This window comes from Orcinus orca, chromosome 4 (assembly GCF_937001465.1).
Source record: "Orcinus orca chromosome 4, mOrcOrc1.1, whole genome shotgun sequence".
NCBI lineage: Eukaryota > Metazoa > Chordata > Mammalia > Artiodactyla > Delphinidae > Orcinus > Orcinus orca.
The window spans coordinates 128446293-128473627 of record NC_064562.1 but is presented as its reverse complement, the minus strand read 5'-3'; the positions used below and the strand labels follow the sequence as shown (position 1 = coordinate 128473627).

Below are 27335 nucleotides of genomic sequence, written 5' to 3'. Positions count from 1 at the left end.
ACTGAGTGAACTGATGAGGATGATTATAATTTTTGTGACTTTCTGTTTGAATTAAAAAAAAAAATTCCACAAGGACTCAGAGGCAAAAAATATACAAATCAATTTTCACTGTAAAGTAAAGGAGCTGTTACAGTGGAGGATTACTGGACTGAATGTCAATATTATGACATAGAAAAAAAATATATATATATGTGTCATCTTGGGCATGTTACTTAAAATAAAAAAAAAATGGTTACCAAGCACTTTCAAATACAAGGTGCCATGCAAGGTTAATAGTGATGATCACCATTTCAGCAATATGTTTCAATTGCATAGCACTTCTCATCTAAGGAGTTCAGAGAATTATGAAGATATTAACACCTTAATTCTGGCAACATCCTGAACAGGAAAAAATGTTCAATATTTACCTAGAATAATGGAATGATCCAAACTCATATAAGACATGATAAAACCACAGCAATAACCTTACATTTTTAATTTCTTCCCATGTATGTCTTAAAACACAGAGAACAACCTTTAAAAAATCCTGGCATGAAAAGCATCCAGTTTAGTCATTTTTCCTTAATTTTTTTCTTTCAACTTTATTATGCAAAATTTCAAACATACAAGAAAAAAAAGCTGAATAGAATAATACACACCTCTCTGCCTATCACCCAGTAATTAACATTATCTCTCTCACATATATCTTTGCTGATCCAGTGAAAAGTAGTTGCAGAAATCTAAACCTTGCATCCCCCCCAGTATTTCAGCACATGTATCTCCAGAATAAGAGTATTTAACATAACCACACTTTCATTATCATACATACAGAAATTATGCCTTATTTTGTCTACTTAGTGCTTCATGATCTTGCTATATTGACCAAAACTGATTTAATTAGCAATGATAATGCTGTAAAGAGAACCATCTTCAGGCTAGGTGAGGGAAGTCCAGTAACATATAAGGAGACCTGATATTAAGTATTCTACATATTAGAAAAAATTCAGTAAATTACAATCTTGAAAAATGTAGAATGTAAGTACACAAAAAGCGGACAGATGATGCAGAAGTAGATTAGAGAAAAACCCAGAGTTGAAGCAAAGGAAGTATATAGAGTAGCAAATTTAGAAAAATCAGAGGTAAGAGGAGCTGGGTCACAAAGTCACTAGAGTAGTAAGCACTGGGTGTCCACTAGACAAATGGGTTGGGTCACCAGAGCCATGGCTGAGTTAGTGAAATTACTGCTGATCCACTACAATTGCTGTTGAATCCAAAACAGCAGTGGCTATTGCTTTGAATCTTCATGAGGACTGCCTGGCTCTTGATAGCTTTCTTTGTTTCCTTCCATACATTTTGTCTTTATCTACATCACTGGAGAAAACTTGAGTATACCTATTTTTCCTTGTGACCTGAAAGTCACAAATTAAAACAAACTCCTCAATATTCTCTGGTTTCACACACTTTCAGCTGCTGTGTCTTATGCTGCCTGACCCAGAAGTGAAAACCTGATAGCAGTTTCCCTAATTCTGGCCTTCAAATAGAGGAGATATGACACTGTCATCTATTTATTAAATGTTTATTAAGGAATTAATTCTATTCCAGGAGCTTTGCTCTGGGGAAGATATCATCCGTGTTTGACAGGGGAAACAATCAAATTGTTATAACTAATAATATAATCTCTAATGTGCTATAACAGATGATGAATTTAGGCTGTGACATCAACAATAGGGTAGATAACACTTCTTTAGTGAGTTGGGAGGTTAATAGAAGCCATAACATTTATGCTAGTTAACGTAAATATGTAGTAAATAAGGAGTAAAAAGAGACTTTTGGGCGGAGGGATATTATAGTTATGGGGTTATAAAAGAGCTATATTATTTTAGAGAACGATGGAAAACTGGCTAGCAAAGAAGTGATGACACTAAGGAAAACAGAGGGTTCAAGTTACTTTAATTTGACTGGATGATAGAGCTATGCTACAAAAGACACCTAATATTTTAGGTCATTTGTACAAAAACTGCTTTGACTGTGAAATGTTTCAAACTACTTTTTATTCAATAGCTGGCTATGTATTTAGACAAAGTGTGGCCATGTTTTTCTGTAATTAAAATCAAATGAATTGGTTCACATTAGTGGAAAAAAAAATGGACAGACAGAACCCTAGGACCAACGGTAAAAGCAAACCTATACAGACAAAATCACACACAGAAGCATACACATGCACACTCACAAAAAGAGAAAAAGGAAATATATATATACACATATATATTTATATCTGGAAGAGAGCAACCAAATCAGTAAACAAATCTACCAATGATGATAAACTCTAAATACTAAACTAAGATAAACATAAAACCAGAAACAAATTAGATGCAGAAAGCAAACCCCAAGTCTACAGTTGCTCTCAAAGTCCACTGCCTCAATTTTGGAATGATTCCTGTCTATTCATGTATTCCACACATGCAGGGTACATCAAGTTGATTGTGGAGATTTACTCCGCTGCTCCTGAGGCTGCTGGGAGAGGTTTCCCTTTCTCTTCTTTGTTCTCACAGCTCCCAGGGTTCAGCTTTGGATTTGGACCCGCCTCTGCGTGTAGGTCGCCTGAGGGCGTCTGTTCTTCGCTCAGACAAGACGGGGTTAAAGGAGCAGCTGATGCAGGGCTCTGGCTCACTCAGGCCGGGGGGGAGGGAGGGGCACGGAGCGCGGGGCGGGCCTGCAGCGGCAGAGGCCGGTGTGACGTTGCACCAGCCTGAGGCGCGCCGTGCGTTCTCTCGGGGAAGTTGTCCCTGCATCACGGGACCCTGGCAGTGGCGGGCTGCACAGACTCCCGGGAGGGGCGGTGTGGAGAGTGACCTGTGCTTGCACACAGGCTTCTTGGTGGCGGCAGCAGCAGCTTTAGCGTCCTATGCCCGTCTCTGGGGTCCGCGCTGATAGCCGAGGCTCGCGCCCGTCTCTGGAGCTTGTTTAGGCGGTGCTCTGAATCCCCTCTCCTCACGCACCCTGAAACAATGGTCTCTTGCCTCTTCGGCAGCTCCAGACCTTTTCCCGGACTCCCTCCCGGCTAGCCGTGGTGCACTAACCCCGTTCAGGCTGTGTTCACGCCGCCAACCCCAGTCCTCTCCCTGCGCTCCGACCGAAGCCCGAGCCTCAGCTCCCAGCCCCGCCCGCCCCGGCGGGTGAGCAGACAAGCATCTCGGGCTGGTGAGTGCTGGTCGGCACCGATCCTCTGTGCGGGAATCTCGCTGCTTTGCTCTCCGCACCCCTGTTGCTGTGCTCTCCTCCGTGGCCCCGAAGTTACCCCTCCGTCACCCGCAGTCTCCGCCCGCGAAGCGGCTTCCTAGTATGTGGAAAGCTTTCCTCCTTCACAGCTCCCTCCCACTGGTGCAGGTCCCGTCCCTATTCTTTTGTCTCTGTTTTTCTTTTGCCCTACCCAGGTACGTAGGGAGTTTCTTGCCTTTTGGGAGGTCTGAGGTCTTCTGCCAGCGTTCAGTAGGTGTTCTGTAGGAGTTGTTCCACATGTAGATGTATGTCTGATGTATTTGTGGGGAGTAAGGTGATCTCCGCGTCTTACTCTTCCGCCATCTTGAAGGTCTCTCCTCCACTTATTTTCTTAAAATCAAATTCCTTCCGAATAATTGAGCGTAAGAACTGACTTCATTAATAATATTTTACAGAGGACTATGTTTTTTAACTTTAAGCTAAAATCTTCTAGCATTTAATTTATAAACAAGAAGGAAGACACTTTAATAAATAATAAAGGGCGTGATGTCATGAAAAAGGAAAGCACGAAAGCAGAAGCAATAGAAGGCTTGTCCTTTCATTGCCTTTTTAGTCAAGGATTTTCTATGTGACCTTGAGTAGGCAACTAACAACTCAAAGCCTCCCTTTACGTGTCTGTGAAGCAAACACAAAGTAATAGTTACCAGCTGTTTCCAGGGTCCATGAGTCTGGGTGGGATCTTCCCGTGTTATAATACATGAATGCATCTCATCTGGGTCTGGCCGAGCCTGTCTGTGACCAAAAGGGATGGGGGCTCCATCACAGCGCCTCAGGCCCAGCGGACACCACACAGGACGGCACCGTTCCTCCCACAGACACACTGAGTCTGCAGCTACATATGGAACCGTTCCCTCTGGAGAAGACCCTAAAACTAGCCAAACAGCTCCCTCGCCTCAGGAAATGAGAAAAGGGCCACTTCGAGGTACAGGTACAGTAGGAGAGGCTGAGACACAGTCTCGCGATAAACATGCCCTGACCACGCCTCGACCACAGAGCGGAATTCAGAACTTCTCTCTGAGGGGTGAAGGGTTCACACCCCACATCGGGCCCCCCAGCTTTTAAAGACCTGAACTTGAGAGAGGGAGCCCCTAAAACGTCTTTGAAAACCAGCGGGGTCACATCCAGAAATCCGAGGAGCTGTGGCGAACCAGAAACTGTTCTTAAAGGCGCACGCACAGACCCACTCGCCCCAGGTCCCAGCGCAGAAGCAGCAGTTTGAAAAGTGCTGAGACTATGGATGAAGGAAATTTAGTTGCTACACTTAAAGCTTCTGCAAGAGGGGCAGGGCCTGTCAGGTTACTCTCCGGGGACAGAGGCGCTGGCAGGTGACCTTTTCGTGTTCCCCCTCCACCTTACCTACGCCGCCTGGCGCCATTTTTCCTGTCGGTGGGCGCCATCTTCACTCTACCGCCCTCCACAGCGCCAGTAGCTCCCGAAGGGGAGCTTTTACACACGTCTGGTGCCCTGGATTTTGCGGCTGCAGTTTAGGGGACACCGCTTCATCACCTGGCTCTGGCGTCCAGGGGGCCTTGCGTCCCTGGGACCCACAAGACAGTAACGATCCGTGAGATAGTTCTCAGCTGACTACCATCCTCAGGGTGCTGCACAGAGGACCACGGACTGAAGCAAACTTACAGCTTTTCTGAGAAGGAGGCCTGTTTTCTTGTCCTGGAGCTTTGGTCTGAGGGGCAGGCTTCTGACTGGCACTCTTCTAGAGGCTCTGAAGGTCCTCTTGGGGAACGGAGGCCGGCCGCCACCATAGCTGTGCTCCCCCCACCCCCCTCCAGCTCACCGGCCTTTTCGGGAAGGAGTTCATCCCCCTGTCTGGTACCCTGATTTTTGCAGCTGCTGCCAGGGGACACCTCTACATCACTTGTCTCAGGTGACCAGGCGGGTTTATGCTGGTGGGTCCCACGGGACTATAACCAAGGGAGAAAGAGCCCTTAAACTGCTACCACTCTCAGGGCACAGCAAGAGGCAACAGAGCCGGGAGCTCAGTTTTTCCGTGAAAGGAGCCTATCGGCTTTCCATCAGAGCTGCAGCCTGAAGGGCACGCTCCTAATTCAACACACCTCTAAGGGCTGATGGTCAACCTCCCCTGAGACTCAGAGGGTGGGCGCTGTCTTCACACTCTTCCTCTGCCCCAGAGCGTCAGGATCTTCTGGAGGAAACTCTTACACGTGTCTGGTGCCGCAGTTTTTGCAGCTGCTGCCCAGGGGATGCCCCTTCATCGCCCGGCTCTGGGGGCCAGTGGGACTTGAATTCCTGGGTCCCAGGGGACTGTAACAATTGGAGAAACAGTTCTTGCCAGGCTACCACCTCCAGGGCACTGCACGGACCACAGACTGAAACTCCTCCACAGCCTTTCTGTGAAAGAGGCCTATTTACTCATCCTGGAGCTTCAGCCTGAGGGGCAGGCTTTAGGTTTGCCACACATCTAGAGGCTAGGAAGATGTTCTCAGTTTGTGCTGTTCCTCTACCTCACTCCAGCTGGCTGGTATCTCCCAGATGGGAGCTTACACAATCGTGGAACGTCAATTTTTGCAACTGTCACCCAAGAGGTACCTCCAGATCCCCTGCTCTGGAGGTCAGCAGGATTTACCATTGTGGTCCCACATTACTATATATATTTTCATACTTTAAAAGCTGCTGCCTGAGAATCTGGCTTCCAGTTAGCCTGAAATTATGTGCTAAGCTTCTTCCCCTTGGGAAACTGACAGGTCTGGGCACACCCTCAACAACTGGGAGCTATTAAAAATAAAATAGCCTGCTTGGACAATCACAAAGGTTCCAGAGACAACCAAGAGCTGGGGCAAGGTTGAACAGTAAGTTTCATCTTCCACACAAGGCTACTCCTTCAAAACTGGGAGAGGTAGCTCTTTCATCTGATACATAGAAACAGAGAGTTGAGCAAAATGAGGAAACAGAGGAATGTGTTCCAAATGAAAGAACAGATAAAAACCTCGGTAAAACCTTATGAAATGAGGTACGTAATTTACCTGATAAAGAGTTCAACATAATGGTCATAAAGATGCTCCCTGAACTTGGTAGAAAAATGGATGAACTGTGGGAACTTCAACAAAGAGACAGAAAATATAAGAAAGTACCAAACAGAAGTTACAGAGCTGAAGCATACAATAACTGAACCGAAAAATACACTACCAGGGTTCAACAGCAGACTAAATGAAGCAGAAGAAAGAATGGCACCTGGAACCTCAGGTGAGACTATGCAGAGAAAGTTGGGTGCTTTGGGAGACAGGTCCTCTTCCAGTCACTGTAGAACCAGGAGCTGAGAGGGCAGAAATGGGAAAAGGGGAGAAAAAGAGGGACACAAAACTAGCACATTTTGAGCACCTACTATAAAATGCAAATGGCGACAGTACCTCAGAGGATGTTATGACCGTTAAAAAACTTGACTCACTGGAAAAACCTTAGTGAAATTCCTGAAATATAAAAGTACTAAACAAAATTGTTAGTTTTAGAGAGGTGGGTTGGGAGACCAAATCGAATCTCTGTTCCAATATATTAGCTGTGTAGCTAGTTACTTAACTTACCTCTGTCTCAGTTTCCTTAATTCTAAAATGGAGGTAAAGACACTACCCATTCATAAGGCTGATGCAAGGATTAAATATGTTAATACACACACAGTGTGAAGAAAGTGCCTAGGACTAGTAAGCCATTCAGTAAGAGAGTTATGGTGAAAACATCACATCCTGCCAGGTACTGTGCACGATGCTTTCACAAAATCATCTCATTCTTGATGCCCAATTAATGTTCTCTGGGGGGAAAAAAAAAAATAATAATAATTTGTATTCTCTTAAAGAAAGATATCACTAGGATATCATTATGTTTCTTAAGCCCCAAAAATTTGACATCAAGTATTTTTTAAAAGTGGATAGCACTGGACAGTATGCTATTATTAATCTTGAAATATCCTAATGGAAACATATCCATTGAATTTACTTCTCTTCCACAAATATTTACTGATATGTGCCTGAAATATGTTGAAACTCTGTATGCATAATATTGAAGGAATTGCTTTCAAAAAAGGCCTTTTTATTATATGACAAAAGTTAAGGTCAGAATAGACTTTCTACCATGTCCATTATGTTCATAACTTTTATTCCCAGGTGACTTTTTCCCGCTAGTTTGCATCTCTTTTCTAAGAAGCCATTCAATTCATTTCCTCCTCACTTTGGTCCCTGGAATCAGTCCTTGTTGGTCTTTCCACTCTCACTTCATGCTGCTGTTTTAGGAAGAGCATCCATCGAATATGGCCCTTTATTGTCAGGCCTTGTATCATGGCCTGGGTACAGGCAGAGGCAAATTAACTACAGGGTTGTTTGGCAGTGTGAGTTGCTATATAGCAAACAACACCCAAACTGAATAGCTTAAAGTAACAGCCACTTTATTTGCTCATGATTCTCTGAGTAAGCTGGGCAGTTCTTCGCTGTGGTCAGAAGGTAACTCAGCTGGGGATGATGATTTTGGATGGCGTCATTCATAACTAGTTAGGTCTACTGGGCTTCATCTCTGGAACAAGAGAGAATTCGTCTCTGCTTCATGCAGTTTCCCATCCTCCAGTAGGCTAGTTCTGGTTTCTATCACAGAGATCTCAAGGTTCTGAAAAACAGAAAGAGGAAAGGCAAGTCCCCAGGTACAAACACTTTTTAAGCCTCTGTTTACCTTAAGTGTACTTGGGTCCCATTGGACAAAGGAAGTCACATAGTCAAGCTCAGATTCAAGGAGGGGAATATTGATTCCTCCTCTTGATAGGAGAAGCTTTGCAAAGGGCAGCATACAGAGAAGGGAAGAATTTATGACCAGTCTGCACAGGAGGGTGAGCCTAAAAAAAAACTCACGACATCACAAATGTTAGGGGAAAATGAAATTTTTGATATTTAAAATTCAAGAAGGCATTAAAGTGGTTATAATGGAAAGATCAGTACTAAGTTGGATTTCCTTATAATGACATAGGATCTTGATGTTTTAAATTATATGTGGAACAAAAATGGACACCAACTCATTTTCTACTTAGTGTCTTAGTCCATTTGGGCTGCCATAACGAAATAACACAGACTGGGTAGCTTAAAAGTAACATAAATTTATTCCTCACAGTTCTGATGGCCAAGAGTCCAAGATCAAAGTGCCAGCATAGTTGTGTTCTGGTGAAGTCTCTCTTCTTGGTTCCTATCCAGTGCCTCCTTGCTATGTCCTTACATGGTGGAAGCAGCTAGGGATCTCTCTGGAGCCTCTTTTATAAGGTACTACTCCCCGTGAAATTTCCACCCTCATGGCTTAAGCACCTCCCAAAAGCCCCACCTACTACTACCATCACCTTTGAGAGGTTAGGATTTCAACAAATGCATTTTGGGGTAATTCATTCAGATCATAGCATTTAGAAACCCTAGGGGTCTTCTTCCAGTCGTCCTCTTCTCTGTTAGCATCCATAGTTGATACAGTTTTAGAAGAAGCAGTTTCAGAGGTAAACCTAAAACTTAACAGCTCATCCTAGTTTTATGGTGTCAGTAATATTAACATGGCTTCAGGATACATTCTCAGCATTCTAGGTTCAGAAACTCTAGCTCTATTGTGTTATTTCATCCAAGCATGAGCAGATTAGCAATTTATGTGTGAGTAGTTTACACTAACCAAAACTATAAGAAAATGATCAAAAAAATAAGAATGCTAGTTTATTATTTTGAATTTATTATTATATTTTCAATAGCCAGACAGGCTGCATTTGCTAGTGAAGGTAACTGCTTTCTCTTTTCCTTATAATGTGCGTAGTAATAAAAGGTCAAGCAGTGAGAAATGAATCAAGGTATATAGATATGATGATTCTTAAGAGATATTTTATGCAGGTGTAGATAGAAGCTGAGAGTATCTAGGCTCCAATATGAAGCTGTCACCTTTTCTCTGTTAAATTTGGCTGTATCCTTCTGGCATGAGATTACCACATGTAGGTGACAATTACATCACAGCCTACTTTACATTGATTACATTTTAGCCTTCAAAAGCTGTGGGAGAGAACCTTCAAAATCATTAAAAGGATAACTAAACAGCAAGAAAAACTCCCCTGAGACTGAATAGCATGAAATCAAGCAATACTCAGCAGCACGGAAGCCAAAGTAAAGAAAATAAATAGAGCTGTTTACCTAAAGTTGGCATATGGTTTCTCCCATATAGATTAGGACCCCTGTTTTAGACTCTCATAGAACTAGATATATCACCTTCAAAGCACTTATCACAATTGTAGCTAATCAGCCATTATTTATTCTACCAGTAAACTGCAATCTCCATGAAAGCATGGACCGTGCCTGTCTTATGCTCTGTTGTATGTATCTCCAATGACTGACAATTATAGTGGACCCTTGATAGGGGATAGTTTAACAAATGGCAAAGCAGGAGGAAGGAAAAAACAAAGACATAAAACAAGCATATTTTTGAAATTGATTTGAATTGATTGAGAGGATGTGAGCTGAGTGAAGGAATAAATAGGAGAGGGGCCTGCCTACACATGTTAAGAAAGGAAATGATCATCCACTGAAAGAACTATAACAAAAATATATTTGGTAGGAATGAAAGTAGAAGTAGGGCATGAGCAAAGATTTCCCACTTTGAGGGATTAGGAGGCCCAAAGTGAAACTGAGCCTAAGGGTGGTTAAAGTGGAAGTAAGAAAGAGATTGGGCAGTTAAAGAGGCTGATAAATCAAAAAGCCAGAAAGAGTACTGTAGACCTGGGCAAGAGGAGCACCTGCCCTGTAAAGGGCCTACTCTCCAGCCCTCCTTCAGTTCTGTTCCTTCCCAGAGGGCAGGAAGCCTACACAGAGTCCACATACCCCCTTTTAGATCACATTTGGGACCAAAAATTCCATGCGAAGTCCCTTTTGCAGGTCTGTTCTCCTGAGGGTGGACCACACACCTATAGTATGCTCCCTGGATCAAGGAGAGAACACAACCGTTTATGGGGATATGGACAGTTTGGTCCTGTGGTCTGGAGTGTCTGCACACTAAGTATCTAAAGGCCTTCTGGTGCAGGAGCAGGGACAGGAAAAGAAAGGCATGAACATGAACTTAGGACCACTCAAACCACCAACTAATGACAGGGAACTCTGACAAGTCCAGGAATTCTAATCTTGATAGACTTCCAGATCATTTTGAAGGTAAATATACATTCCAGCTCTCAAATGATATCTTTGTTTCCCATGTATATTCCTTTGCTCGTCCTATAATAGGAGAATGCAGGATTTCTAGGGCAGAAACAAGTTAGATATGAGCTAAATTGATGAAGTCAGAGATTTCAAACGGAAGCCAACCAGAGGAATTCATTGTAGATAGGAGGGTAGAACCTATTTTGTTTAACAATTTATTAGCTTGACATAACTATTAAATATTTAGATATATGGCACATAGGCCTCCATTTTCAATCTTGACACCAGCTCTGTAATGTTAGGGGTGGGCCTAGCCAGGATGTTTACCTTATACTAGAAAGCTGTGATTCTGTAATGATCTTTCACTATGGGTTGATCTTGGCTGGTTGTGGACTTCTTAGTATCCATAACTCTTATTTTTATGTGGAAAGTTAACCAGACTCTTTCCACAACCACTGGCTTAGGTTTAGAGTTCCACCCACTCTTTTCAGATGGGCACAGAGTCATTCATTTGTTCAGGAAACCCCAGAGGCAAAGCGTTTTCTGAAGTCAGAAAAATTAAGGAAACTGGGGAGAGATGAAAGACCAATATGGTGCTTGATAGTTTCAAAACACTTTTATGTTTATCATCTCAATTTGGTTCTTAGAACCACGCTGTAAAAGTGGATGGGGAAGTTATTATTTTCTTTCTTCACAGCTGAAAACTGAAACTCAAAGAGATAGCACCATGGTGGACAACAGAACTAAACTTGAATCTAGTCTTCAAATGTACTTTATTTTTCAAGTAAGGAAAGAAGTACCATATTTACAAAATTTGAGGATATTTTTTAATAAAACAAGATATGTGAACCTACAGTGAATACCTATATGTAATTTCACTGTGAGAAGATGATATAGTATTTTTTGAAAATACATAAATTCTTCGCTGGCTTCTGTTTTGAAACCTCTCTGACCTTATCAATTTAGCTGGTATCTAACAGGCTTAAGGCCTAGAAAGCCTGTACTTTTATTAAGGAGAGAGAAAAGGAATAAAAAAAAGAAACAGAGGGTATAATTTTAGGGCTAGAATTCTTCTCACTCTTTATTTTTACCTGATGTCACTGAGGCTCAGAAAAGTTAAGTGAATTGCCCCAAATCACAAAGAGACAGAAGGAAGAATATGACCATGAAACCACATCTGATTCACAACTCTGAGGCTTTCCTTCTCACTGTGTCCCGTTAAACTGTTTTCACTCCCTTGCATTATATATAAATAGTACTCCCATGACCGTTTGCATCAATATACCTTTTTTATTCCACTGAATTATTTCCTTAGGATAGTATCAAAGAATGCTGTTACTGAGCTAATATGTTGAGATATCTGTATCGTTTGTGATACGATATTGTGATACGTATTATGCTTAAAGGATATATCAAACCAATGCTCTCAGAGGAGTACCAATTTCACGCCAATCTTACTAATATTATATATCATATACCATTCTTTTTACTAACTTAATAGGTATAAAAATGTATGATAGGGCTTCCCTGGTGGCGCAGTGGTTGAGAGTCCGCCTGCCAATGCAGGGGACACAGGTTTGTGCCCCGGTACGGGAAGATCCCACATGCCGCGGAGCGGCTGGGCCCATGAGCCATGGCCGCTGAGCCTGTGCGTCCGGAGCCTGTGCTCTGCAACGGGAGAGGCCACAACAGTGAGAGGCCCGCGTACCGCAAAAAAAAAAAAAAAAAAAAAGAGTATGATAATTTGCTTCACTTTATATTCCTTTCATTACAAATAAGATAAATGTTTTTACTTTCTTTTGATCCATTTCTATTTGCATTAATTGCCCAACTTCTTTACATACTAATTATTGGTGGTCAGGATATTTTTCTTATAAATTCGAATGAACTCTTTATATGGAAAACATATGATCTCTTTTCTTGCTATAGTACTAGAAGTATTTTACCAGCTTATTTTCCTTTTAGGGTTTAGCTTTGTAAATTAATTTTCACACAGTTAAAATTGTATATCTATTACGTTGAACAAGCACAACCAGCAGATTCTAACAACTTTGTTTTTATTTCTCAGTGTTTCTTTAAATTCTGTGGGCCTAATGTCTCTTGCCCTCAGACTTCTAGACTCACTCACAAGTAACAAATAATCTGTGGTCGTGGTACATCACAGAACCTGATCTTAATTCAGAATTAGGATCCCCAGTCATATATAATTAGGAAAACTCTGAGCTTCATTTAAAGCAAATCTTCTGTCTGTTCCCCAGATCAGTACTACTTCAGCCTGGAAACCTAGAGTATTTTTCCAGTTCCCTGTTCCCTGCCTTGTATTTCCACTTCTCCTTCTCTAGCTTGTTAACTTCAACTTCTACTCCTCTAGGATCGGTGTGCAGGGAGGGAGAACAGGTAGGTGAGTCAAGTAGGTTCTTGAATGATGCCTCTGATGCATCTGGGCCTAGCAGGTGCTCAGGGTGACTTTTCTTCATGTGGGCCCCCCACAGTGTCTTATCTGCAATTCCCTTGACATGGGAACAGGCGTCTCTAGGCATATTCTAAAGAGTCAGCCCCTCAGAATGGAGAGCTACCCCTTGATTCTCTTTATGGAAGTCTGCCTGAGCCTGCAGGAGACCTTCCTGAACAGGACCTGAGACAATTCCAGGCCTGCTTCCTTTCACATGTGGCCCACATCTGGTTTCCAGGGAACACTCAAGCATCCTTTGCCCCACCAAACTCTGGGAGAGCTGGCCAGCCCCTGTAAACCCCTCTTTTCCTTTGGTTCATTGACACCCTGTCCTGATGTGTCTCAAGCAACAACCAGGTACCAGACCACAGGACCTCAGAGTCAGTATCTCCCACCTTGGACCCATGTAGGCAGGTTTAGAGGCAGGTTTAGGTGTTCTCAGGGCACACCAGCAACTTTATAAAAATATGTCTTCACAAATCCTTTCTAATCTCCACACACTCTGACCCTTTGTTGCCTTGGCATGGGTGAGAATTTTAAGAGTTGTCAAACTTGTTTTTAATAATCTCCTTTGAAAACTGGTATCTTGTTCTGGCATACCTCTTTGGAAAATCACAGCTTGAATCTTGGCACCTTTATTAAAACTTCTGATGTAATAGTCTGTTAAAAGTATTTCATAATCAGTCATTTACCATTGAAATTTCTGTATCATTTAAAAACTGAAAATAAAAGTTTCCCCATATACCTGACATATAGTCAATTAAATTTTCTGTTGGAGTTTCCTTCATTTAAATTTTTTTAAGCTCTCCAACTTCAACTAGATATGTTTTTCTCTTGGTGTGTGCTAATTTTTCATTTTTTTTAGTATGGTTACATAATTATCCAAGTATTATGTTCATCACTCTGTCTTTAACCTTTCATTTTGAAAAGTTTATTTTCGTATATGTTTTCCTATAAAATCAAATCCATTTTTGGCCTCTTCTTTCTTTAATTAATCAGTGTTTAATTATTGTTGTACAATAATATGTTCTACTACCTGGTAAGGCTGGGGCCTTCCTATAACTCTTCTTCTTGAGATTACCTTATGTTGAGTTCTGAATTATCATCAGATAGAGGTTTTGACTCAATGACATTAAACTCATTAAACTTAGGAATAATTTATAATTTAGGAATAATTATCATAGTAATAGCAAATTAAAACAAACATTAATAATGCTTACAATGGACCAAGCATTGTTCTATGTGCTTTTCAAATATTAACTCATTTAATTCTCAAAACAACTTTGAAAAAAAAAAAAAACAACTTTGGTCTATTTAATTATTGGCCCTATTTCTTCAACTCTTCCTGTATCCACAGCTTTGTCCTGGCCTAATCCTGGGAAGGGTGTATTTTCTACCCCTTGACTCTGGGCTTGGTCATAAGATTTGCATTGGCCAATGGCACATGAGGAGATAAGCTGAGTGTTGGTATGTGCTTGCTTGGCTGGGCTTGCTCTCTGTGCTTCAGCCATTGCCATGAGAAGAACCTGCGTCTATCCCACTGAACGCAGGAGATGGGAAACACTTGGAGCAGAGCTGGTCCAGCAGATGCACAGACCTGTAAGACTAAATTATTGTTGTTTTTAGCCATTGAGTTTTGGAGTGGTTTGTTAAGCAGCACTGTTTGGCAACAGCTAAGTAATATGCCACACTATCCATTAGGTACTGTTACTATCCCCATTTTACAAATGAGAAAAATGAGGCAAAGAGAAGATAAGTAACTTATTAGCTAGCAAATGGGCAGAATGGCGCTAGATGCATGCTTTTAACTATCTTTACAATATTTGGTACTTCGTTTTGAAGAAAGTTTATTCAAAACCATTTATTCAAATTTTTTCATCTTCCAATATAAATATATACTTTTCTTTGTAAGGACTCCACACGTCTCATCTAGTTTATTCTAACATTTATATTATTTGATGATTATTAGGGTTTTTCTTTATAGATTTTGGACTAAAACCTTGTTTTATTTTTCAACCTACTTTGTTATCAATACTTCAAAACTTTAGAGCTTTATCATTGTCAATGTTGGTAAACACAGATGAGAAATAAGCTTTAGTAAGCTATTCGCAGAGAACTTATCCCAATGAACTAACACCTACTGTGTTCTTTATCTCACTGTCCTCTTTACTCTTGACTCTATTGACCTCTCCCACTTCCTGGTGTGCTGGTTCTCTGGTTCTTGGCTATTTGATATACTATTCTCTCTGATGTCCTTCTCTTGCTCCCCACTTTGTTATAAAATAATAACACCTGTATAAGTAAAGTATGGTTGTGAAGAGCACTGAGACGGTTCATGAAAAACCGCTTCATATAGTGCTGGCACCATGCCATTATTAAGTAATGTTCAATAAATGTCGCCCCCTTTGCCGTTATATTTCTCTTGCTACTTCTTAGTCTCCTTGTGGGCCCCATTTTATCTTCCCTATCCTTAAATAGTTCTGTCCTAGGCCCTTTCTCACTCCCATTTTCCACCTTTCTCTGGGAAATTTTACCCACTCTAGGTGTGGATGAAATTTTCTGTTCTGCCCTATTCCCTGAGGTCCAGACCCATATATCCACCTAACTATTGCACTCCTTCATTGAGATGGCTCACAGACCTCAAATTCAACAACATTAAAGTAATTATTTGCTGTCTACTCCCAAACCTGCTAGTGCTTTCATGACTCCTACCATTATAAATGGTACCACTATTCATTCAATTTCTCCAGGCCAGAAACTAGGTATAATCATTCATTCCTCCCTCATTCTTTTTCTCCAGTCACTAACTTCTATTTATTTTACTACTGAATATCTTATAAATTTCATACAATTTTTATTCTTTGATTCAATTGATTCTTATATTCTTAAATTCATATGATTGTTATAGATTCATAAAGTCCATAATCAGGAATATGCTACTTCCCTGGATATCTGATCAAGCACTTACTCTTACTGGTGAGCCTTGACTTTGGATTTCACATCTGTCTAGCCCCATTGAGACCAGACACCACACCACATCAATATCAGGAGGTCAGCACCCTACACCTTTGGTCCATGCCACAGGGATAGTAACAGGAATTTTACCCAAAGACATCTATGGAGGAGCTGGATTCCAAACTTAGCTCTTCCTGCTGGTCTTCCCTTTGAGTGTTTCTGAATCCACCAATGCCTGCACAGACTGCTGTCCCACATAATCACCCCCGTAGACTTTAATGCCTCTCCCTTCTTTTCTAGATCCTGGTGGTTTAGCCATATCCCAACTGTGCTTCTTCCTGCCATCTTACAGGAACTAGGTGCTCAGTCCTCAGATGTGCTGACTCTAGACTTATCCACCTATTTTTCCGCTGTGTTTCCCATATTATATTTGGTAGATGGCACCAACCTTATCCATTAAGCAATCGCATTAAAGCTTCTTGATGCTTTAGGTTCTAAATCAGTGGTGCTCAAAACTCAACACACATGAGAATCACCCGGAAAGTTTTTTCTAATATAGATATTTTCAGACTTTGGGTATTTTGATTTAGGTTTTGGGTGGAGCTGGGAATTTCCTTTTTAAAAAAATCACTAAAGGATTCTGTTGAGCAGCCAGGCTTAGGAATTGATACTGTAAACAGAAAATTGCTATATAAATGATATAGAATTTTATTTACAATTTAATCAATAAAACAGATTTTAAAATTATAGAAATTACCATGCTTTCCCATAATAAACATTTTGTTTAAAAGTCTGCTTTCACATAAAGATGTTTATAGAATGGAAGAAAGATCTCTTCTTTGAGACTTCAGATTTTCTGAATTTCTCATGTAAAAAACCTTGCTACTTTTGGGTAACCACAGTTTTACACAGTTGAAACTTTGGTGTCTCATGTTTTCTTTATAAATTATTATAGCTTATTTCAACAGAGACTTTCCATAAAAGGGGAAGTGATCTCAATTACTAAACCAGGCATTTAACCATCCTACTTGGTCTTATTCAGCGAGCTGTTGTTTCTTGTGACAATGGCTCAAAGTAGCCTTAGATCCATAGCCTCAAAAAGAGTTAATAATGATTAATAAGTTTATTATATGGAATTCATGTGAAGATGACTATATTAGGACAAACTTGTTTTAGACAATTTGTGTATGAACTTAAACTTAGTAATAGCCTTCATTTTTAAGAACTTAATATACTTATAAACCCAAACAAGCACCAATTAGGATTTTAAATCTTTTAATAGTCTGTAGATCCCTAGATTGACCATTTTCACATTTTTTTAAAGCTGCATTTAAAAATTAGCTGTATCTTTTAAGCATCTGAGTACATGTTTAGTTGAAAATAAATAACCTACAGAAGAAAAGGAAACAGTGTAGTAGGCATGCTATCCTACTAGGGAAAAAACACCAAAAAACAAAACTTGTTTATATGTATGCAATTTGTAAGCTAGGGCAATTCTGTCCATGCATACTGTGCTACAGGAAATGTCATCTTTATGGTGAGGCTTAACATAAATGTTTCAAAGAAATTCTGTGCAACTACACATTTTACTGCTTATCTGTGATTTTTCTTAGCTTCTCTATTTACTGATAGGCTCCTCATATCCACTCCTTCATTCCACCCTCCACTCCTAGCCATCTACTACCCTTGGTCTGTCCCCTGGGGAGCCCCAGGCCACACTGTGGTGCCTTATTCTGATCTCCCCTCTCTAGTAGTGACCATCCTGCCAATTTACCCTACTCCTTTTTTTCCTTTAACATTATCCAATCAAAGGAGGTCCTATCTTGTGTCCCTTATTCCTTTGTCCCATGTGTTCCTCTTAGTTGATTACTTACTTCTTTCTAAACTTTCAGTGAATGCCCATCTCCCATCAGATGGCGTAGCCATAGCATAGTTCTTTATCCTAAAATATATATTGCTGTAGAAATTTTACACATTGTGGCAGTTGTGTGAGTCTAGTCTTTACTCCCTCAAATCTCTCCCTAAAAATATCCTGTGATTTCTTATATTTTTCATCACGTCTTGCTCTAAAACAAAAAACTTCAATAGACTTAGTCTTCTCAGGGTAAAACTACAACTCTTCAAACTTTTATGGACTGAAGCAATTCATTTGTAGCTTCTATCTCTACAAATCCCAGAAATAACCTAAATAAGATTTAGTAGAATATTTTATCATATTATGTCCTGTTTAAAGGACCTCATCACTCCTAATGCCCTCAGAATCAAGGTCCATCCCTTCATAGCTTTTCAGAGTCCTTCAATATCTGGTGTCACTTGAACATTCTAACATTATTTCCCAAACTCTCCCAGTCCAACTGTGTCTTGGCCAGTTGGTATTCTCTTTCCTTTTATCTGAAATGTCCTTCCTTTAACTTCTCCTCCTTTCCAAATTTCCATCATACTTTAAGGCATAGCTTCAATCCCATCTCCTGATTAAGCTTTACCTGAATAATTGGTTCACACTAATTTCACCTCTAAGCAATTCTGCTTTTCTCATCTTTTTAACTGAATCAAATAGTATCTTTAATTTTTATATAATCATTCCATAACTAGAGTAGTGTATTTGCAATGTGACCACATCCAAGCCAAAATAAACCTAAGATGTGATTCCACAAGGGAACCTGATGCCTGAACACCAAGATGCCAGCTCAGGAAAGAACCATAAGTTATTGAGGGTCTTTAACTTGGGATTTAATGAGGATGTTAAAACTATTGCTTAGAGTGCATGAAACCAATCCTATAATTAGAAATGCAAAGTTTATGTATTTAAAATATCAATATAGGTACAATAAAGCATAGGCCATTCAACAGCCTATGATTTCATTCTCAAGTCTTATGTATGTGGAAAGAATCCTTACCTATATCCTACCGTGGGTGGGGCACTCAGCTGATGGATTTTCCCCTTTGAGTCACATCTCCTTTGGTCTACCATGGCATGACCATTCTTGTTTCTTGGCTCTTATTACTAACTGTAAGTAGTTCTTAGTCTCCTTTAGTGTTACTCCAGAAATGGCTTTTTTAGGGCTGAGTTCTGCCTTTCCATCCTGTGTGTGGATAGTCTGCATGCCTTGTGTGGGGATTAGAATTCTCTGACTCTGGCAGCTGTGTTCTTTCTGTGCTGTATGGCTGGAAAACATCTTAAAGCCACTTGTGGGAAGAACAGCTTTTGAAAAATATGGGTTTTAAAGTCAGACAGATTTCTAAGTCTAAATTTCCTGCAAAAGAGGATAATAAACAATATAACATCTCCCTCAGTTTTAAGGTTACTTCCTTGTACCACCTTACCCACTAACCACACTAAGTCAGCTTACTTTGTTTTAAAGTGTCTTGGAATTTTGTTCCTTCTCTTTTGAATACTTATCTGGATACTTATACAGAATACCACAGAATAGTAGGTATTAGAGTTTAGGAATGATTAGTTTATCAGTATATTTCTTCCCTACCACAATGTAAGTTCCACTAGAGCAGAGGCTATACCTGACGTAGTTCACGGTTATATTTCCAGCTTCCAGCACTGGCCCAGCTCCTCAAATATTTGTTGAATGGGTGGATATCTTATAAGGTTGGTGGAGAAGGAAAGGAGGCAAAGTGTATAAAACAGTGTATAAATACTTACAGATATGTGTGTGTGTGTGTGTTTATCAGTACATAGAGTGTTATGGTTAGCACATGGTAAGTATTTGGTAAATGTTAACGTTTATTTTTTTACTCTTGCTTGAAATCTGAACTGAAAATGGCCCTCTTTCTTGTATAGCAACACGGACACTTCTTGTATTATGTCATTGACCCTCCCCAACTAAAAGTACCTGGATTGAGCTGAATGTTTATTTTCATCTTTTCTACTCAAGCACCTGGCTAGACCCACAGAGCAGGGAGCATTACCTCACAGTGCTTTCAATCTCCCAATACTCAGTTCACTCATTACACATTTGGTGATTTAACTCACAGAATTGACAAGATCACATTTCCAAGCTGGTCTTCTAAAACTGCCCATCTCTCCACAGACTAACCAGAATGGCCTCAGGGAAGAGAACAGACTAGTAGAAGGCTACACATGTTAGCAAAAATAACTGCATAGTGCACACTACAAGTTTCAACGGTGTTAAATTTCCATTTGACTAATGTTTTGCTTAGAAACTTAACAGGAACTTTAGCAGCAGGACAGAATATAACATTGTAAATCGACTATACTTCAATAAAATAAGTAGATAAATAAAAATAAGTAAATGGCTAAATGAAACTTAGATTTATACCTAGGCAATTGGGAGAATCTGACATTTTATGTGCCAGCATATAGTAGGTGCTCAATAAATAACTACTGAATGAATTTGGGGAGGGGAGAAAGCATGTCTCAGTGGCTCTTGGCATTAATTGCCTCCCCCTACAGATACTATAAATCCCATTCCTGTCTTTGAGCAGGGATTTAAAAACAGGACTCTAGTAAAAGCAGGCATATCTTCATAATCAGGACAAGCTTTTGCTTTACTACACATAGTTATAAAAAAACGCGGGGGGGACAAAGTTTCCCGAATTTCTAGATGGGAAATGGTGGTTTCTGTACTGCAGGAGTGCAGACCGGCCTCGTGGTTCCTGAGGGGGAGATGTGTAACTCCTCTTCCTCCCCATGTTCTTGGCTGAGACACGCTAAGGGTCAGTTTGTGGAAATGTAAGGAGAAGGCGATTTCAGTATCTTCGGGTAGAGAGACGCTAATGAGGAAGTCAGGCTGTAAAGGCCAGCAATAGGGAAAGGGAATTCAACTTAACTTGTAGTCGGGACTGTTAAAAAAAAAAGGAGGCGGGAATAAAAGAAGTAGGAAAAATTGGGGGGAGGAGAGAGACTAGAAAAGGAAAACCAGAAGAGGAAGGAAGGAGTGTTATCTACGCAATTTGTTGTTTCTCCTGCTCTTCCTCTCTCACTCCCTCCAGAAGCTAGAAAAAGTTTGCATGCACAGCATTCGGAATGGGAGAGCGGTCTCTTGATTTGCAGACCCGTGAGGAGAAGCGCCCACTTCACCCTTCCCCGTTCCCGCCGCCGTTTTCCCCCTCTCCGGAGGATGGAGGGCAGTCCTCGAGACCCAGGGAAGCGGTAGCCCAGGCGGATCCCCCTGGATCCAGCAGGGCTCAAGCAGCGGGCAGCTCTCTCTCCGGCAAAACCTCCCCTCCCTCCTCCCTCCTCCTCCCGAAAAGGAAAAAGATCAAACCTCTAAACCGGCTTTACCCCTCCCCCTCTTCCTGGGGGAGCTAAAGCAGAGAGTACAGTTCTGTGATTCACTGGAGAGAAAAGAGGGTGGAGGCAGCAGAGAACTCCGAGTGCCAAAACTAAGTAAGTTCTCTGACAAAACGCACGCAGCTTGCGGCGCCTCCGCCGGGCCACCAACCCCGCGGAGACCAAGTGGGCTTGGCGTGGAGCGTGCACGGGGTCAGGGACCCACTTCGGTCCCCGTGCGCTCCAGCAGCGGAGAGAAGGAACCGCTGCTCGAAGTTCCTGCGGAGAAGAGGTGGTCAGCGGTGGAGGGAGATCAGTAAAGCGGGCTGTTTTTGTCATTTCGCCGCCTGGTGAGTGTCGGGGAGATTGGCAAACGCCTCGGAGAAGACCGAGAGAAATAGCTCTGGAAAAGTGGAGAGAGTGATCCGGAGGCCGGTTCACTGCATGCTGCTTGTTATCTGCATGGGTAAGAGCTCTTTTTCGGCGGTTCCACTTCCCAGTACTTTCCAGGTGACCGGACTGCCGGACCTACGGTCGACCCCGCAACCAACGGTGCGCGCGCCCCCGGGAGAACCTCACTCCTCCACCTCGAGGGCGAAAAGTTATGGCTACGAAAAGTTCCTGCCCAAGGTGATTATCAATTCCTTACTTGATTTTTTTTTTTTTCTCTTGAGAACTTTTGGGTGGAGGCATTAACTTTTTGTGTAGAAGCTACTTTGGGGAGCGAGGAGGAGGAGGAAAAAGTGCGATCTGATGGAGAAAAGCGACTCCTTGGTCTCTGACACGTCCCATCCCCTAAGCCACCACGTGTAGAAGATTAAAGTTGTTGGACGTGTTGACAGCTGAGAGGAGCACGGACTTCTTTCCAGGCGGAGACCCCTCCACCTCCACCGCCTGTTGGTTCTACCCCTCCTGCGTGCATGTGTGCGCCAGCGGCGGCGCGCGGTGCGTTGTTCTGCCTTGGAGTTTCAGCCGGGACCAGAGTGAATGGCCCCCAGGGGCTGCGCGGGACCTCCGCCGCCGCCACTTCCTCCGCAGGCCTGGGTCTGGCCCGGAAAGATGCTAGCCATGGGGGTGCTGGCAGGCTTCTGGGTCCTCAGCCTCCTCACCTACGGTTACCTGTCCTGGGGCCAGGGCTTGGAGGAGGAAGAGGAAGGGGCTATGCGACCTCAAACTGGAGAGAGACCAGAGCCCAGCATAACTACCATCTCCCAGCCCCATCTCATTTTCATCCTAGCGGATGATCAGGGATTTAGAGATGTGGGTTACCACGGATCGGAGATAAAGACTCCCACTCTTGACAAGCTTGCTGCCGAAGGAGTTAAACTGGAGAACTACTATGTCCAGCCTATTTGCACACCGTCCAGGAGTCAGTTTATTACTGGAAAGTAAGTGTTACTGCTTCATATATTTATTCCTCGGAGATATATTAAGCACTTAATTATGATCCAGCTCCTAACTTACTGGAGTTGCAGAAGATATGGAGAACTAAATGTATGAATGAGTGAATGAATGAATGGATCAAATGCATTTAGTTGTGGTGGGAATTAAAATGGATGTCCTGTTGATGATCTTGAAAGTCTCATCACTAGTTTAGTCTCATTTTTCTTACTCTCAGAGCCTGCTGTGAAGGGCCTTCAGAGTTTTAAAATGAGATCAGAACTTGTAAACTCCCACCTACCAACCAGAGGTCTCCAGAAGTGTTCTCCTTTTCTAAATCTATTTTGGCTTTTGAGCATGTTCAGATTTTGTTTCAGGTGTCACAATAGAATTCACAGTCACCATCATTGATAAGAAAAACAGACCAAATTTTTTCTGGACTCTTGATTTCTTCTTTTTTTTTTTTTTTTAATAAATTTATTTATTTTTGGCTGCGTTGGGTCTTTGTTGCTGTGCATGGGCTTTCTCTAGTTGCAGTGAGCAGGGGCTACTCTTGGTTGCAGTGCGCGGGCTTCTCATTGGGGTGGCTTCTCTTGTTGCAGAGCATGGGCTCTAAGCGCGTGAGCTTCATTAGTTGTGGCACATGAGCTTCAGTAGTTGTGGCTTGTAGGCTGTAGAGCGCAGGCTCAGTAGTTGTGGCGCATGGGCTTAGTTGCTCCGTGGCATGTGGATCTTCCCGGGCCAGGGCTCAAACCTGTGTCCCCTGCGTTGGCAGGCGGATTCTTAACCACTGTGCCACCAGGGAAGTCCCTCTTGGTTTATTCCTAAATCTGGGACTGAATAATCAAAGCCACAGGTAATCACAGAGAGAAGAGGGGCCAAAGAAACGTATGGAAGGCAGTGTAAAATCTGACCAGTGTACATGTGACTCTATTTGGGTCTTTGATAAGTAATTTTCTCTGACAGGATCACTAAGGAAGGCAATGTGTAATTACCAGGGTAGTTCTCAAAATGGGAGAAGATAACAGTTGTAAATGCTCAGCATGAGTTAAACGTCATCTGAAGTTTTCTGCTGCTCCTCACACATCTGGGAATTTTCTGATTAACTCTAAGAAAAAGCAGATTATTAGGATGCTTAAGTAAGTGTTTTTAGTATTATCATTGCTTTGCTAAACAGCTAAATATTCTACTTAGGGTGTTCACTCATTTTCATATTTTTACTCTATCCTGTCAGAATGTAGGTTACTATAACTGATTTGCATGTCCAAATTCAGCCTGTGGAACTGAGATAAACTAGGAGACGCAGAGGTCCAGCTGCCACTGGACAGAGGTGGAAGAAAAGCCTTAGTGGTTTCAGTGTATGAGTCTTGTGATTTCAGTTCCAGGGGACCCTTGCTTCAGTGAAGTTGTTCTTGGAATTGGATCCTATAAGAGTAGCCAGTATCCATTGGAAAAATAAAGACTATTTTGTAGTAATCTCTGTCTTGCAGAGACTTTTGCTTAATATACGATTTCTACTGCTTAGCAAACTGTCACAAGTTAGCGTCACTGCCAGAAAAGAAAAAAAACAGTCCTTTCCTCTCTTTAGTGGGAGAGTAAAGAAGACTCACTGTACTTCAGAGTCATTTTAAAGGTTAACTGTGGCATCAGAAAGTCAAGGGCATTTGGTATTTATAAAGGAGAAGATTGTTGGCTGGAAAATAACAAGTCCATTTGATGGCCTGTGGGTCAAGTTCTTCATGTCTAATCCAAACACTCTTATATTTGGTTTATGAAATAAATGAGTCATAAAGTCTCCCTGAACCTCTTAAACTAAATTTATAGAATTTAGATTTATTCAGATAACCAAGAGTAATTGAAAAACGTGTAACTAAATTGTATGAATTTATCTTTCACAATAGAACATTCGTTTAAGACTTTTCACTAAAGAAGTTCTTCTTTAGTTCCTAAACATTATCTTGCACTGATAAAATATCTAGGTTTTATCCTTTAATCTTTATGTTAATACATGAAGCAGACATGAGGGTGGAAATAAATCCTCCATTTTCTTTGCTGTCAAAGGTTGACTCTCCTGTCTTTTCAATGCAAACATCTCATGAGAAGATTTATTCTCCTTATTAAAATTTTCTGTTCAGTGTAATAAGTTGTATAACTGTCTTATAGACAAAAATTTCAAATAACTACTGTGATTTGACTTAAATTTCTGTTTGAATTAAACAGTTGAAGACATTTGCACTTTCAGTTCTCCTTTTAGACAAATTGCTGGAACCTTCCTTAAATGAACACAGATGTAAGAAAGAAAGTGGTTATAGAAGCCTAGTTCTGGGTCTAATATTCATAATGCAAGCCCAGAGAATGTGGTCATTTGTCCTCTCCATGAGTACATATCTATGATTTCTGGATCCTCTAAAGTTAAAAAAAGCAATAAAAATGTAAATGGACTGAGTTATATTAAGGGAAAGAATAAGTTATGTGGAATATGATAGAATTCAAATATCTTCACATTTATAAAGAAAGAGTTTTAAGTGATTGAAGCTGGAGCTACTTTTGATACTATTAACAAAACAATCCTCCCTTTATATTTTGCTGGAGTCAAAAATGTAAAAATCTATTCCCTTATACTGCACAAATCTTAATAAATTCCAGATTCTTTAATAATTTATGTCATATCAGTCTGGCAATATTGAACATAAGCCAGCCTGTCAATAAGCATTCATTGTGTGCAGATCCCTGTATTGGAACTGTGAGGAACAAATAAGTAAGCCCTAATCTCTGGACAGTGATTCTCAAATTTGCACAGAAGGAATTAGCCAAATGGTAGTAGCTAAAGTGCAGATTTCCAGGCCCAACCAATGACTCAGCTTCAGTGGTCTGGGGGTGAGCTCAGAAATTAATAGTAATTTAACAAACATACCAGGTTATTCTAATAATGGTACTAATATAAATTGAGTGTTAGTATTAAATGCTAGCATCTACTGAGCAGTTACTGTGTTCCAAGATAATGCATTTTTATCTCATTTAATCTTTATAACCATTCTATGAGGTAGTAACTATTGTTACCCCGTTTTAAATAGTTGTGGCAGTAGATTCCAAGAGAGGTAGTGATGCAGAAGTTCTGTACACTGGACTTTGAGAAACAACAGTGTAGGTGTTCAAAGTTAGACTGGTAATATAAAGGTTGATTGAGAAAGCAGCTGCCTACATTTGGTTTATTTCAAAGTAATTTTTTCACCTTTTTTTAAAAATAGTTTTTCAAATAAAGACATGTAGACATGACATCATTTCTTCTTAAAAGAGAATATAGTGAAGGCCTCAGAAAGAGAATTATGAGTTTTGCAAAATTTAGATGTGTTTTATGCAGACTTTAGAGTTGGAAAGATTGGCAGTCTGAGCTGAATTCATATCTTGGGCAATAATTTTGTGTTTTTACTATTTTGTTATTCATTTTTCCCACTTGAAATACCATGATGATCATTTTTAACAAATGCAAAGGTAACTCAAATAATGTGTATTTGTAATAGAATATTTGATAAATCAATTTCTTTTTACAAACAACCCCTGACCCTTGCCAAGGGTAATCACACTCCCAATTTCTAACACCTTAGATTAATTTTGCCTGTTTTCAAACATCATATAAATGGAATTGTAAAGAAGGTATTTTTTCACGTCTGGCTTCTTTCTCTTAACCCTATGTTTGTAAAATTTATCCATGTTGTTGCCTGTAGATATAATTCATTTATTCCAATTACTGAATAGTGTTCTTTTATATAAATATACTGTAATTTATTCATCCATTCTGTTGAAAGACATGGGTTGTTTCCAGTGTTGGACCATTATTAATAGTGCTGCCGTAAACATATTTGCAAATGTTTTTTGGTGAATACAGGGGTACGTTTCTCTTGGGTATCTATCAAAAAGTGGGATTACTGGATTATCAGGATGTGTATGTTCAGTTTTTGTAGATACTGTCCAGCAGTTACCCAAAGTGGTTCCAGCATTATACACTCTCATTAGCAATGTATGGAAAGTTCTATTTGCTTCACATCATTGCTGACATTTGGCATTGTCTTCTTCATTTTAGTCATTCTGGTTGTTATGCACTGGTATACCATAATGGTTTGATTTGTGTTTCCTTGGTTACTAAAGAAATTGAGCATCTTTTCATATTTTTGTGGACTGTTTGGATATCTCATTGTATCTATTCAATTTTTTTGCCTGTTTTTTCATCAGATGCTGGCTTTTCCTTATTGATTTGTGGCAGTTATTTTTATATTCTATTCCTTTGTCAGATATTTGTATTGCAAATGACTTCTCCCATTCTGCGGCTTGCTTCGTCGCTCTCTTAATTAAGTTTTTTGATGAACAGAGGGTTTTAACTTTATTGTAGGCTTATTTATAATCTTTTTCTTTATGTCCTATTTGAGATATCTTTGATGAAATCATGATCATGACAGTGGCCTTTTTTTAAGTTTTATAGCTTTATTTTTCTATTTACATCTATAATTCATCTGGAATTAATTTCTAATATGGTATAAGTTAGGATTCAAGCATATTTTTTCCATATGTAAATCCATTTGATCCACACTATTTATTAACAATGTCATACTTTCTCTACCTCACTACAGTGTCATCTTTTTCATAAATCAGATAAATATACATGTTTGGGTCTGTTTCTGGACTGTATTCTGCACCATTAGTCTCTTTGTCTCTTCTTGTGCCAATCCTACATTCTCTTAACTACTATAGCTCTATAATAAATATTGATATCTGGAATGTAAGTCCTTTTACTTTTTCTTCTTCCAAAATGCTTTAGCTATTCTTTACCAGTTCACTCACTTTAATATGAAAGAAGGGAGGGTATGGATGTACAGATTCAAAGAGATTGAAAGAT

The 27335-nt window shown here is 40.6% G+C and overlaps 1 protein-coding gene across 2 annotated transcripts in view; it reads left to right on the top strand.

Moving 5' to 3' along the window:
- Positions 1–14341: 14341 nt before the first annotated feature.
- The window catches only part of ARSJ (arylsulfatase family member J), a 72682-nt gene continuing 59688 nt past the window's right edge, over positions 14342–27335 (top strand). Inside the window, exons 1-2 of one of the 2 annotated variants that reach the window (XM_033437754.2) lie at positions 14342–14463; positions 20785–22452. In XM_033437754.2, coding sequence (XP_033293645.1) covers positions 22052–22452 — 401 coding nt within the window. In that variant the 5' untranslated portion in view covers positions 14342–14463; positions 20785–22051. Of the gene's footprint in view, positions 14464–18621; positions 22453–27335 lie in introns of those variants that run through there. The other variant, XM_033437764.2, reaches the window with a different exon arrangement.